Below are 15,501 nucleotides of genomic sequence, written 5' to 3' on the forward strand. Positions count from 1 at the left end.
ACATATACTCCGCTGCTTCACAGGCCGCTGGATGTAGCCGGCAAAGTATTCCCATGCTAGCTAGCCGGTCTAGCAAGCACGCGTCATTCAGTCCAAAACGGCCCGATCTATCCACATCCAGAATTGTTTGGCGGTCGTAAGTGATCCCGGAGTGACCACGCTGTAAGCCAGCCAGGAAATTTGCAGAATTGTCCGGTATTTTTGCCAAATGTTCCATCTTTACCAAGAGCCCCTCGACGCCATCTTGTTAAGAAAAGGCGTTAACAAAATAAAAGCATGTAAATAACATACGCAAATGTAAGATAAAATAATTGTCGGCGTTATTAAATTGATGAGTTAACTCGTAATTAACGCACTACTTTGCCCACCCCTAATTATAACGCATCCTAGGACATTGTCTATAAGCATTCAAGAAACACTCTTTTTGAATATGACAAAGCAATAACATCTTTAATAATCCATATTTTTAAAGGATAAATATGTGGAATTATTCCCATTAGAGAAAGGCCAGGTAGTGTTTGGAAATAAACGGGCCTGTGTGTCTGACATTAGAGGCCTCACCTGGCCTCACCTGTCCCGGATGCTGCCCGCCTCTACTCGTCCGGTGCTGAATCCGGTCCCCCCCTGACCTCTCTTTGCTCCTCTCATTCAGGGTCCGAGCTCATGCCGAAAGCGCTCTCCACCCGAATAGTAGGAGGAATCTGGTGGTTTTTCACACTCATCATCATTTCCTCCTACACCGCCAACCTGGCGGCCTTTCTCACGGTGGAGAGGATGGAGTCGCCCATTGACTCTGCCGATGACCTGGCCAAGCAGACCAAGATAGAGTACGGAGTAGTCGAGGATGGAGCGACTATGACTTTCTTCAAGGTCAGTTGTGTTTATTTCTCACATATCTTCAGTTACAGTGGGGCAAAAAAACAGTATTTAGTCAGCCAGCGATTGTGCAAGTTCTCCCACTTAAAATGATGACAGAGGTCTGTAATGTTCAGCATAGGTACACTTCAACTGTGTGAGACAGAATGTGAAAAAAAAAATCCGGGAATTCACATTGTAGGAATTTTTAAGAATTTATTTGTAAATGATGGTGGTCAACCATTCAAAGCTCTCACTGATGGAAGGAGGTTTTGGCTCAAAATCTCACGATACATGGCCCCATTCATTCTTTCCTTAACACGGATCAATCGTCCTGTCCCCTCAGCAGAAAAACAGCCCCAAAGCATGATGTTTCCACCCCCATGCTTCACAGTAGGTGTGGTGTTCTTGGGATGCAACTCAGTATTCTTCTTCTTCCAAACCCCACGAGTTGAGTTTATACCAAAATGGATACATGGATGATACAGCAGAGGATTGGGAGAATGTCATGTGGTCAGATGAAACCAAAATAGAACTTTTTGGTATAAACTCAGTGCCCCTACAGAAAATCTCCCGGGGCAACTATTCGCCCGAGTTTCTCACGATTTCCAGCTGGACAACACTTTTGGGGGCGTGCCTTAAAAGGTACACTGCAAAAAGTCAGTGTTGAAAAACAAGAAAAACAATACAAAAATTAGGGGTATTTTATTTGAACTAAGCAAAATTATCTGCCAATAGATCAAAAACATTTGGCTTGTCCAGACTTTCCAAAACAAGTAAAATTAGCTAACCTCAATGAACCCAAACACACCTCCAAATAAGTCAATTCTCATAATATATATATATATATACACACATACATTTATATATATATATATATATGTATATATATATATATATATATATATATATATATATATATATATACATATATACACACATACATATATATTTATATATATATATATATATATATACATATATATATATATATATATACATATATACACACATACATATATATTTATATATATATATATATATATATACATATATATATATATATATATATATATATACATATATATATATATATATATATGTCTTGATTGGATTATCCAGAGAATAGTGCTCGATACCGTGGTAGAGCGCAATATGTAGGTTTGGGATCTGTTTCATGAGGGGTTCCCTCAATCATCAGGATGATTGAGGGAACCCCTCATGAAACAGATCCGTAGAGATGAAGTAGTCTTGTGATTTTTTTTCCCAAACCTACATATATATATATATATATATATATATATATATACATACATACATACATACATACATATATATATATATATATAATATTCTATATTTATTATTGTCCATTCTTAACGTGTACAAATCACATCCATCCATCCATCCATCCATCCATTTTCTACTGCTTGTCCCTTTTGGTCTCACGAGGAGTCAGCTTCTTTTGGGCGGTAGGTAGGCTTTTATAGTTATATATATATATATATAATACTGTATAATGCATATGTCCTTGACTGCACTTAAATGTATATATATATGTTACATATTATTTATTATAATTATTATTATTATCGTCTATTGTGAGCGGACTGTGGTGCTGAATTTCCCCCAGGGATCAATAAAGTACTTTCTATTCTATTCCATTCTATTCTATTCTTGGTACATCATAACTTTGCCGTGAAGAAGCGCGTACGCCGAGATTTTGTACATAAGCGAGCTTGCTGCTTATGTAGAAAGGGGGGGTGTTGCGAGTTCTTTGTAATTATTTGTAACATGTTTATGTGTGCTATTGCAAATGAGTTTTTTTTCCCTTGGACTCAGTCTGGACCCCCTCCCGAGGGTCCAGCCTTTGACTGATATTTTTTACTCTTCCCCCTTTTCTCAATATCACCTTTTTCCCACCTTTTTTAAGGGAGCGCCGTAAGTGGCTGATCCGTTGTAACGTATGTCTGCTCTTAGTGGGACTGTGCCGAAAATGTAAATTCAGTTCTTATGTGATATATTAAACATCCACAATGTATTTTTTTAAATAAGCTGCAAAAAAATATATATTTTAAATATTACTTTAAAAACTGGAATTTTACAGTAAAACCAGTGTTGTTTTTTTACAGCATATACAAAAAATGGGATAAATGGGATGGAAAAACAATACCACAGTTTTTAGCAGTAAAATTCAAGCAACAGAGCTGCAAGTTGTTTTTTTTACCGTAAAATATTGGGGGGAAAAAGAACATAGAAGGGATGTCCTATCCCAGTGGTTCTCAAATGGGGGTACACGTACCCCTGGGGGTACTTGAAGGTATGCCAAGGAGTACGTGAGATTTTTTTTAAATATTCTAAAAATAGCAACAATTAAAAAATCCTTTACAAATATATATATCTTGAATAATACTTCAACAAAATATGAATGTAAGTTCATAACATCAATAAATATTGATGTTAAAGATTGATTCTTTTGTGACAAAATGTTTAGAATTAAGTTCATGAATCCAGGTGGATCTCTATTACAATCCCTTTAAGTCGATGATTACTTCTATGTGTAGAAATATTTATTTATAATTGAATCACTTGTTTATTTTTCAACAAGTTTTTAGTTTTTTTTATATCTTTTTTTTCCAAATAGTTCAAGAAAGACCACTACAAATGAGCAATAGTTTGCACTGTTATACAATTTAATAAATCAAAAACTGATGACATAGTGCTGTTTTTTACTTCTTGTTCTATTTTTTTTCAACCAAAAACTATTTGCTCTGATCAGGGGGTACTTGAATTAAAAAAATATTCACAGGGGGTACATCACTGAAAAAAGGTTGAGAACCATTGTAGCAACAATATGTGCACCAAATTCGATAACTTCTCAGGAACTTTGACATTTCCTGAGACAAAAAAAAATACACTGTGTTCCCACCAAAATCAACAGTGTTAGAAATCTTTCCAGGGAATGACCAGGACCTTTTTATGACCTTTTTCGGTAAGTGGTGTGTTTATTCCATGTATTACGACCTATGTTTTAATCATTTGGAAAATGGAGGAATAGAAGCTACCAGAATTGGAAGGACTGTCTATCTTAGCCATATTTTCAAAATAAAAATCCATGGGACAGCGACACAAAAGAACCAAGTCTGTGGAAAACCAGCCGTCAATCTGGTCGATCAAAATCTGGGGCGTCAAACTAATGTTGGGAGAAAAATCTACCCCCAAGTGGGCCGGACTGGTAAAATCACGGCACGATAACTTAAAAATAAATACAACTTCAGATTGTTTTCTTTGTTTGGAAATAGAACAAGCACATTCTGAAAATGCACAAATCATACTGTTATTTCTTATACTTACAGGTTTCGGTTAATAGTATTCTATCTTTATTTCTCGTTATTTATACTTTCTGAATAAATTATGTGATAATGTTCATCAGTCAACTCCATCCATCCATCCATTTTTCTACCACTTATCCCCTTTTGGGGTCGCGGGGGGCGCTGGCGCCTATCTCAGCTACAATCGGGCGGAAGGCGGGGTACACCCTGGACAAGTCGCCACCTCATCGCAGGGCCAACACAGATAGACAGACAACATTCACACACTAGGGCCAATTTAGTGTTGCCAATCAACCTATCCCCAGGTGCATGTCTTTGGAAGTGGGAGGAAGCCGGAGTACCCGGAGGGAACCTACGCAGTCACGGGGGGAACATGCAAACTCCACACAGAAAAATCCCGAGCCTGGATTCGAACCCAGGACTGCAGGACCTTTGTATTGTGAGGCAGACGCACTAACCCCTCTGCCACCGTGAAGCCCCATCAGTCAACTTATTGGTATTAATTTTCAATCTATCAAGATGAAAAAAAAATATATCAAAATGTATGTTTGCTCATTTTAGTTGACCGGTGCACTAACATCATGTGGTTTATTTTTTATTTTTTCCATATTTAACAATCTACAAAAGATACAAAGAATTGCTATTGTGACATCTAGTGGACACATTAAGAACTGCAGTTTCTTTCATTTAAAACATTTTGCTCATTTTTATACTTAGCAAACTTATCCCGCGGGCCGGATAAAACCTGTTCGCGGGCCTGAAAAAAATAATGTTATATAAATAGATTTAATAAAGAACTAAACATCACAATGTTACAATAACGAACCGAAATGTGTTTTCAGTGATGACGCCAAGCATGTAGCATTTATTGCATATATCGGGGTGTAATTTGTAATAATGTATACACACAAACATCATATAAAAATACAAAATTCCCTGCTGTTTGGCTAATTATTGACTTGTGCTGTAAAATAGTATAATGGTGCCTAATTATGTAAATTCCTGCCCGGGATAGTCTCGGAAGCATAGGAGCGTCTCACCTCTCTTTCGAGCAGAAACATTCCCAGTGGACTGCTGCTACAATAACACTGAATAATTTAATAAGCAAACAACCGCTGCAGCGGATACTTGATTGTTAGCTAATAAAACTCACATCTTGTAAGGATTGTTACCTTGCGAGTGTAATTGGGAGATGTCTATTCACGCAGGCGTCTGTGGAAAAACCTTTTACTTGGACACTTTTGAACAAACGTACATTTTGCATGAGTCACCAAACAAATAGGAGGAATATTGAACGGAAGCTTATAGAGGTGACATCTTCCAGGTGGAGAAAGTTTAGCCCACAGGGACCCAGGATGTCCACAATCAATCAATCAATCAATCAATCAATCAATCAATGTTTATTTATATAGCCCCAAATCACAAATGTCTCAAAGGACTGCACAAATCATTACGACTACAACATCCTCGAAAGAACCCACAAAAGGGCAAGGAAAACTCACACCCAGTGGGCAGGGAGAATTCACATCCAGTGGGACGCCAGTGACAATGCTGACTATGAGAAACCTTGGAGAGGACCTCAGATGTGGGCAACCCCCCCCTCTAGGGGACCGAAAGCAATGGATGTCGAGCGGGTCTAACATGATACTGTGAAAGTTCAATCCATAATGGATCCAACACGGTTGAAAGAGTCCAGTTCAAAGCGCATCCAAGACAGCAGCGAGAGTCCCGGGTTAACAACGGGTTATAAAGACAATGTATACGACACATTTTGGACTATTTGCAACCTGGTGAAAGCAACCCTGTCTGGTCTTAATATCCACAACTTTTCCACTATAAAGGCGCCAGGGACTCTATCATACAAAACCCAAAACCAGTGAAGTTGGCACGTTGTGCAATTCGTAAATAAAAACAGAATCCAATATTTGCAAATCCCTTCAAACCTACAAACCCCGTTTCCATATCAATCAATCAATCAATCAATGTTTACTTATATAGCCCTAAATCACTAGTGTCTCAAAGGGCTGCACAAACCACTACGACATCCTCGGTAGGCCCACATAAGGGCAAGGAAAACTCACACCCAGTGGGACATCGGTGACAATGATGACTATGAGAACCTTGGAGAGGAGGAAAGCAATGGATGTCGAGCGGGTCTAACATGATACTGTGAAAGTTCAATCCACAATGGATCCAACACAGTCGCGAGAGTCCAGTCCAAAGCGGATCCAACACAGCAGCGAGAGTCCCGTTCATAGCGGAGCCAGCAGGAAACCATCCCAAGCGGAGGCGGATCAGCAGCGCAGAGATGTCCCCAGCCGATACACAGGCGAGCAGTACATGGCCACCGGATCGGACCGGACCCCCTCCACAAGGGAGAGTGGGACATAGGAGAAAAAGAAAAGAAACGGCAGATCAACTGGTCTAAAAAGGGAGTCTATTTAAAGGCTAGAGTATACAAATGAGTTTTAAGGTGAGACTTAAATGCTTCTACTGAGGTGGCATCTCGAACTGTTACCGGGAGGGCATTCCAGAGTACTGGAGCCCGAAATGAAAACGTTCTATAGCCCGCAGACTTTTTTTGGGCTTTGGGAATCACTAATAAGCCGGAGTCCTTTGAAGGCAGATTTCTTGCCGGGACATATGGTACAATACAATGGGCAAGATAGGATGGAGCTAGACCGTGTAGTATTTTATACGTAAGTAGTAAAACCTTAAAGTCACATCTTAAGTGCACAGGAAGCCAGTGCAGGTGAGCCAGTACAGGTGTAATGTGATCAAACTTTCTTGTTCTTGTCAAAAGTCTAGCAGCCGCATTTTGTACCAACTGTAATCTTTTAATGCTAGACATGGGGAGACCCGAAAATAATACGTTACAGTAATCGAGACGAGACGGTGTGAGTTTTCCTTGCCCTTATGTGGGCCTACCGAGGATGTCGTAGTGGTTTGTGCAGCCCTTTGAGACACTAGTGATTTAGGGCTGTATAAGTAAACATTGATTGATTGATTGATATTCAATTGAATGGACTTCAAAGACAAGATATTTGATGTTCAAACTCAAACTTTCTTTTTTTTTTTGCAAATAATAATTAACTTGGAATGCCAAAGTAGTTGGGAAAGGGCATGTTCACCACTGTGTTACATCGCATTTTCTCTTAACAACACTCAATAAACGTTTGGGAACTGAGGAAACTAATTGTTGAAGCTTTGAAAGTGGAATTCTTTACCATTCTTGTTTTATGTAGAGCTTAATTTGTTCAACAGTCCGGGGTCTTGTTGTCGTATTTTACGCTTCATTAAGCGCCACACATTTTCGATGGGAGACATGTCTGGACTACAGGCAGGCCAGGAAAGACCCCGCCCTCTTTTACTATGAAGCCAGACTGATGTAACACGTGGCTCGGCATAGTCTTGCGGATATAAGTAGGGACTTTGCTTGGATGACAACATATGTTGTTCCAAAACCTGTATGTACCTTTCAGCATTAATGGTGCCTTCACAGATGTGTAAGTTACCCATGCCTTGGGCACTAATACACCCCCATACCATCACAGATGCTGGCTTTTGAACTTTGCGCCTAGACCAATCCGGATGGTTCTTTTCCTCTTTGGTTCGGAGGACTTGACGTCCACAGTTTCCAAAAACAATTTGAAATGTGTAATCGTCAGACCACAGAACACTTTTCCAGTTTGCATCAAGCCGGTGGCGTTTCTGGGTGTTGTTGATGTATGGCTTTCACTTTGCATAGTAGGGTTTTAGGTATAGCTCGGTTGGTAGAGCGGCCATGGCAGGTTCGATTCCCGCTTCCACCATCCTAGTCACTGCCGTTGTGTCCTTGAGCAAGACACTTTACCCACCTGCTCCCAGTGCCACCCACACTGGTTTAAATGTAAAAATTAGATATTGGGTTTCACTATGTAAAGCGTGGGTTCACGGTGGCAGAGGGGTTAGTGCGTCTGCCTCACAATACAAAGGTCCTGCAGTCGTGGGTTCAAATCCAGGCTCGGGATCTTTCTGTGTGGAGTTTGCATGTTCTCCCCGTGAATGCGTGGGTTCCGTTCGGGTACTCCGGCTTCCTCCCACTTCCAAAGACATGCACCTGGGGATAGGTTGATTGGCAACACTAAATTGGCCCTAGTGTGTGAATGTGAGTGTGAATGTTGTCTGTCTATCTGTGTTGGCCCTGCGATGAGGTGGCGACTTGTCCAGGGTGTACCCCGCCTTCCGCCCGATTGTAGCTGAGATAGGCGCCAGCGCCCCCCCGCGACCCCAAAAAGGGAATAAGCGGTAGAAAATGGATGGATATGTAAAGCGTTTTGAGTCACTAGAGAAAAAGCGCTATATAAATATAATTCACAATGCACAATGCACCCCCATACCATCACAGATGCTGGCTTTTGAATTTAGCGCCTAGACCAATCTGGATGGTTCTTTTCCTCTTTGGTCCGGAGGACTTGACGTCCACAGTTTCCAAAAACAATTTGAAATGTGTAATCGTCAGACCACAGAATACTTTTCCACTTCGCACAGTTGTTCTACTAACTGTACTGTGCTTGCTGGTTACTAAAAAAACAAAACAACAACACTTACCTTTCACTATTTGAGTAAACTTTGTTCTGCCATTTGCGAACTGGCGAGAGTCACTTGCCGTCAAGTGCACAACACCACGTAAATCGTTGGCCAATCAAAAAGCAACCCCATAACGCCATAGCCAACATTCACCAAGAGATGGCAACAGACAACATAGAACCACTGTATTACAGACGACGTCTCCATGGCTGTAACTTCCTCATTCTTCTGCTTCGTCTCCTTGTGTGTGCAGTTTTTTTATAGAAATTCGTAGTTGTAACGTGATCGGGCGGGCAAGCTGTTTATATAACAGGAAAGCCGACGTAAAAACAGGCGGTCCCCACTCATGTCCGCATGGAGCTGGAGGGGGCGTGGCCTCCAGCTCTGGCTTAATTTCGGGAGAAAATTTCTTCCGGGAGAGGCGCTGAATTTCGGGAGGGTTGGCAAGTATGGTGATGGGTCAAATGCAGAAGGTAATTTCACCATACTTAGTGTGTGTGTGTGACTATTAGTGGTACTTTAACTTTAATTTTCATGAGTTGGCACGATCAAGCCATGCAAAACCCTGAAGACACTGATCATAATTGTCCGAGTGCATGTGAATAATTGGATATCAGACAGTCTCAGGTGTACAGCGTCTTCAGTGGCGCCAAATTAAAATGAAAGTTGCCCACCGAATTAAAACATAACTTTAGAAGAGCAGGCTGCGGCGCGTTTTCGCTTTCATAATTGATTAACAACCCCAGTCAATGTCACTCTGATTTCATCTTTATTCTGTTCATTTCCCAGCTGGTATCATTCAGTCAGTGTCATTTCAACTCATGCGATGGCTCGAAAAGGGGAAAATACTGTAGTTAGAAGCACCTCTTTTGCATGTCAAAATCAATCAATCAATCAATGTTTATTTATGTAGCCCCAAATCCCAAATGTCTCAAAGGACTGCTGATCCGCTTGAGATGGTTTCCTGTGGACGGGACTCTCGCTGCTGTCTTGGATTCGCTTGAACTGAACTCTCGCGGCTGTGTTGGAGCCACTATGGATTGAACTTTCACAGTATCATGTTAGACCCGCTCGACATCCATTGCTTTCGGTCCCCTAGAGAGGGGGGGTTGCCCACATCTGAGGTCCTCTCCAAGGTTTCTCATAGTCAGCATTGTCACTGGCGTCTCACTGGATGTGAATTCTCCCTGCCCACTGGGTGTGAGTTTTCCTTGCCCTTTTGTGGGTTCTTCCGAGGATGTTGTAGTCGTAATGATTTGTGCAGTCCTTTGAGACATTTGTGATTTGGGGCTATATAAATAAACATTGATTGATTGATTGAAATCATTACGACTACAACATCCTCGGAAGAACCCACAAAAGGGCAAGGAAAACTCACACCCAGTGGGCAGGGAGAATTCACATCCAGTGGGACGCCAGTGACAATGCTGACTATGAGAAACCTTGGAGAGGACCTCAGATGTGGGCAACCCCCCCCCCTCTAGGGGACCGAAAGCAATGGATGTCGAGCGGGTCTAACATGATACTGTGAAAGTTCAATCCAATAGTGGCTCCAACACAGCCGCGAGAGTTCAGTTCAAAGCGGATCCAAGACAGCAGTGAGAGTCCCGTCCACAGGAAACCATCTCAAGCGGAGGCGGATCAGCAGCGTATAGATGTCCCCAACCGATACAGGCGAGTGGTCCATCCTGGGTCTCGACTCTGGACAGCCAGTACTTCATCCATGGTCATCAGACCGGAGAAAGAAAAGAAGCGGCAGATCAACTGGTCTAAAAAGGAGGTCTATTTAAAGGCTAGAGTATACAGATGAGTTTTAAGGCGAGACTTAAATGCTTCTACTGAGGTAGCATCTCGAACTGTTACCGGGAGGGCATTCCAGAGTACTGGAGCCCGAACGGAAAACGCTCTATAGCCCGCAGACTTTCTTATTAGTTATTTTTACTCCATTGTCAACTGTGCATCGTCAATAGTACGTGCCAAAAAGGCGGCATGAGAGGAGGGGGGGGGGAAAAAAAAAGCAAAAGCTGTTTTGTTTGCAATGACAAAACAACCACGCAGCATTCCCTTCCGCTCTCCCTATTCTTGTGATTAAGGGCTTTTGAAAAATATGCAAAACATTCGACAAGTAGCGACGACAATCTTGAATCATTGCTGCTGATGGCAAATCAAGGTTGCACAACCACAAAACATCCGGGACGCTTCGGCACTAAACCACATTGCTTTCATTTACTGTTCTCGTAACAACAATAAAGAATACATTGTCACCGATTCTGTTCGTAACTTTTATGGACAGAATTTCTAGGCAGCAGTCAAGGCGTTGAGGGGTTCCGGTTTGGTGACCGCAGGATTAGGTCTCTGCTTTTTGCAGATGATGTGGTCCTGATGGCTTCATCTGACCGGGATCTTCAGCTCTCACTGGATCGGTTCGGTGAAGCGACCGGAATGAGAATCAGCACCTCCAAGTCCGAGTCCATGGTTCTCGCCCGGAAAAGGGTGGAGTGCCATATCCGGGTTGGGGAGGAGACCCTGCCCCAAGTGGAGGAGTTCAAGTACCTAGGAGTCTTGTTCACGAGTGGGGGAAGAGTGGATCGTGAGATCGACAGGCGGATCGGTGCGGCGTCTTCAGTAATGCGGACGTTGTATCGATCCGTTGTGGTGAAGAAGGAGCTGAGCCGGAAGGCAAAGCTCTCAATTTACCGGTCGATCTACGTTCCCATCCTCACCTATGGTCATGAGCTTTGGGTCATGACCGAAAGGATAAGATCACGGGTACAAGCGGCCCAAATGAGTTTCCTCTCCCTTAGAGATAGGGTGAGAAGCTCTGCCATCCGGGAGGAACTCAAAGTAAAGCCGCTGCTCCTTCACATCGAGAGGAGCCAGATGAGGTGGTTCGGGCATCTGGTCAGGATGCCACCCGAACGCCTCCCTAGGGAGGTGTTTAGGGCACGTCCAACTAGTAGGAGGACCCAGGACACGTTGGGAAGACTATGTCTCCCGGCTGGCCTGGGAACGCCTCGGGATCCCCCGGGAAGAGCTAGACGAAGTGGCTGGGGAGAGGGAAGTCTGGGTTTCCCTGCTTAGGCTGCTGCCCCCGCGACCCGACCTCGGATAAGCGGAAGAAGATGGATGGATGGATGGATGTCATGTTTGAATCAAAAGATAAACTTTCTGGAAAAAAATAGTACAATTTCAAATTATGTCAGTATTTGACATAATTTCATCATGGGCATGAATGTCGTTAATTTGAGGTTTAGTTTGTCAAATAACATTTTAGAGTAAAATGGGTCCGTGTACTTTCCGTTCATCATATTTCGAAATTTTAAATGCAAATGTTTGTACCCTGCCTTCCGCCCGACTGTAGCTGAGATAGGCGCCAGCGCCCCCCGCGACCCCGAAAGGGAATAAGCGGTAGAAATGGATGGATGGATGGATGGATGGATGGATGGGTTTCATCTGACATCAAATGGACAAAGAGAAGACCTTCTGGGGGAAAGTTCTGTGGTCAGATTAAACAAAAATTGAGCTGTTTGGCCACAGTACCTTCACTATGTCTGCATGAGAACAGGTGAGGCCTTTAATCCCAGGAACACCAGGCCTACCGTCAAGCATGGTGGTGGTAGTTTTGCTGTAAATGGAAGCGGTGCTTTACAGAGAGTAAATGGGACAATGAAAAAGGAAGATTACCTCCAATTTCTTTAGGACAACCTCAAATCATCAGCCCGGAGGCTTGGTCCTGTGTTCCGACAAGAAAATGACCACAAACACACGTCAAAAGTGATAAACCACTGCTCTATCCTATCAAGACCGTACACTGGCCCTGGCCTTGAAACAACCTAAAAGTAATCATACTAAAGGAGTTCATTTAATCATAAGAAGACATTGTGTCAATAAATACATTAAAATTATGTTATTAGATGCAATTTCCTAAATTGTAAAACAACATTAACCTTCACTCCTTGCACCGTGAAAACCGTTTGTCCACCGCGACAAAAGGACTCCTACAGTGGAACCTTTAAAGAATGCCGAGAAGCTCATACAGATTGGATGTAAGACAGATGATGGGGAAATAAAATCAGAATTCCTGGTGTGCGGACAAAAGAGACGTCGGAGACACTTTATTAAAGTAAAAATGGCTCTGTTACAAGCGAATGTCATTATACAGGACTGCAGTTCCTGGAGGAGGTCAGGTCAAGAACATGTGTCCCTCCTTCCTTGGAGAAGCCGAACCATCAGTTTTTAATACTCCGCCTTTCCGTTTCTGGGTGTGTGCTAAGTCAGGACAACACACCCTGATCATAATAGGAGATGTTCATGTGTTTGTGTCTGGAAAACACACCTGCTTTAAGTCATGACTTAAATGTTGACGTTGAGCTAGACACGTAGTGGTATAGCTCGGTTGATAGAGCGGCAGTGCCAGCAACTTGAGGGTTGCAGGTTCGATCCCCGCTTCCGCCGTCCTAGTCACTGCCGTTGTGTCCTTGGGCAAGACACCTTTCCCACCTGCTCCCAGTGCCACCCACACTGGTTTAAATGTAAAAAATTAGATATTGGGTTTCACTATGTAAAGCGCTTTGAGTCACTAGAGAAAAAGCGCTATATAAATATAATGCACTTCACTAATTCACTAGTCTTTTCTCAAGGATAGGGCTATCACGTTTGCATTCCGAAGTCACAATTAGGGCCTCTTTTCCTCCGAGAAGTGATCCAATCCACCTGCGAAAGTCAAACTAAGGGGCCTTATCTTATTATGTGCTCCAACTGAATACTTAAACTCGGTGGTTTGCTTTCTCCAAGATGAATATCTCCATATATGATACCTGAAGACCATTGTAGTCAATACGTTTCTTCTTGTTGAGGGGCAGACTGGCTCGTACATGCACATGCAACCTATGCAGTCGCCATTTTTTTATACAAAGTAGCGGATAGTTTTAACGTATCGCTCAGTAGACTCCATATGGAAGCGCTAAAACTACAAAATTGCTGATGGGGAGAAGGCGCAGTCGTAGTGGAGGCACGTATATAAAACTTCTAACACAACGGCTTGAAAACATTCTGACCATCCATCCATTTTCTACCGCTTATTCCCTTTTGGGGTTGCGGGGGGCGCTGGCGCCTATCTCAGCTACAATCGGGCGGAAGGCGGGGTACACCCTGGACAAGTCGCCCCCTCATCGCAGGGCCAAACATTTTGACCAAAAAACCACAAGTACATTTTGTGTAGACCACAAAGATGTGCTCTAAATGCAAAATAAAATCCTAATATATCCCTTTTATAGTATAAGCCGGGGGTCAGCAACCCGTGGCTCTCTAGAGCATTTTTAAAAAAGGATTGAAAATGGAAAAAGATGGGGGGGGGGAAATAATTTTGGGGTTTTAGAATGTTTTTTGTCTTGATTGATTGATTGAGACTTTTATTAGTAGTTTGCACAGTACAGTACATATTCCGTACAATTGACCACTAAATGGTAACACCCGAATAAGTTTTTCAACTTGTTTAAGTCGGGGTCAACGTTACTCAATTCCTGGTAATGAATGTGTCATGTTTGTGTGAGGACAAACATGACACAAACCATTCCAATTGTTAGAAAGCCCGCTGTTTAATATGTTTGTGTGCATGCTTAACGGATGAGACTATTTGGTAAACATCGTTTTGTCCTACTAATTTCGGCGGTCCTTGAACTCACCATAGTGTTGACTGTGACGCAGGTTTGCTTACATGTAAAATCTTCCACTCCTTCTTTGTCTCATTTTGTCCACCAAAAGTTGTATGCTGTGCTTGAATGCACAACGATGCGTTTTAGGATAGAAAAGGTCTTTATTGTCATTGCACAAGTACAACGAAACTTTGTTTTCAGCACAGACCTGTTCAAGATTAGACAAGGTTACAGAACAAGAACGCTGATGGGTCGCCATAAGGCACCCCGTAAAAGATGGGAAAAAGGTAAACGCAGGGGATGGATGAGTAAAAAAATACAATCTAGACTGGGCTCCCAATGGAGCCCAGTCTGGAGTGGGAAAAAAACGTCCATAGCGAAGCACATATACATATTACGACATGCATCTCGAGATATCTAGCAACAGAGGGAAGGTCGTTCAAGGTCATGGTGGTAGGCCGCAGTCGAGAGCGTTGGGTTGGGGGGAAGGGAGTATATGTGTGGCATATATTTTTTTGTGGATGTGTGTGTGTTTTGTTGATATAATTGACTTGTAAGAGTGTTATCCAGGCATAGTTGGTCAAGCTAATCAATGCTAACATGCAATTTGGGCTAGCTGCATGTACATATTGCATCAGTATGCCTCATTTGTAGCTGCAGTATATTTGAGTTTTTTTAATATCCTTTACTTTTATCCTCTTTGTATATAATTTACATTCACATTTACATTATCTGTATGTAATATTGGCTGCCTTTTAGATAGTTGTTAGTGTGCCACGTTGTTCCAGACCACAGCAAACATTACCTAGCTTGCCAAAGATTGTAATAAATCCATTAGAAGAAGACAGCCTGTCGTTTCCTTTAACTCGGACATACACATCTATACCTTTGGACATTAAAAGCCAGTCCTTTCCAGGAGTTATCTCACCTATGAGTAGCCTTTGCTTTACTAATGGTTTATAATGTTGTAAAAATGTGTACAATAAATATTAAATTTCAACATTTTTGTCACCAAAGCTTCAACCTGCGGCACAGTCATTTTGATAGTAGGCTATTATAGCCAGAGGTGGGTAGAGTAGCCAGGTATTGTA

At 42.3% G+C, this 15,501-nt stretch overlaps 1 protein-coding gene across 2 annotated transcripts in view; it reads left to right on the top strand.

Moving 5' to 3' along the window:
• Window positions 1-15,501, top strand: part of grik2 (glutamate receptor, ionotropic, kainate 2) — a 607,548-nt gene that overhangs the window by 509,834 nt on the left and 82,213 nt on the right. For both annotated transcript variants that reach the window (XM_061914965.1, XM_061914966.1), the window contains exon 14: window positions 653-870. In XM_061914965.1, coding sequence (XP_061770949.1) covers window positions 653-870 — 218 coding nt within the window. The remainder of the gene's footprint in view (window positions 1-652; window positions 871-15,501) is intronic.

The sequence above is a fragment of the Nerophis ophidion genome, linkage group LG11 (genome assembly GCF_033978795.1).
Source record: "Nerophis ophidion isolate RoL-2023_Sa linkage group LG11, RoL_Noph_v1.0, whole genome shotgun sequence".
NCBI lineage: Eukaryota > Metazoa > Chordata > Actinopteri > Syngnathiformes > Syngnathidae > Nerophis > Nerophis ophidion.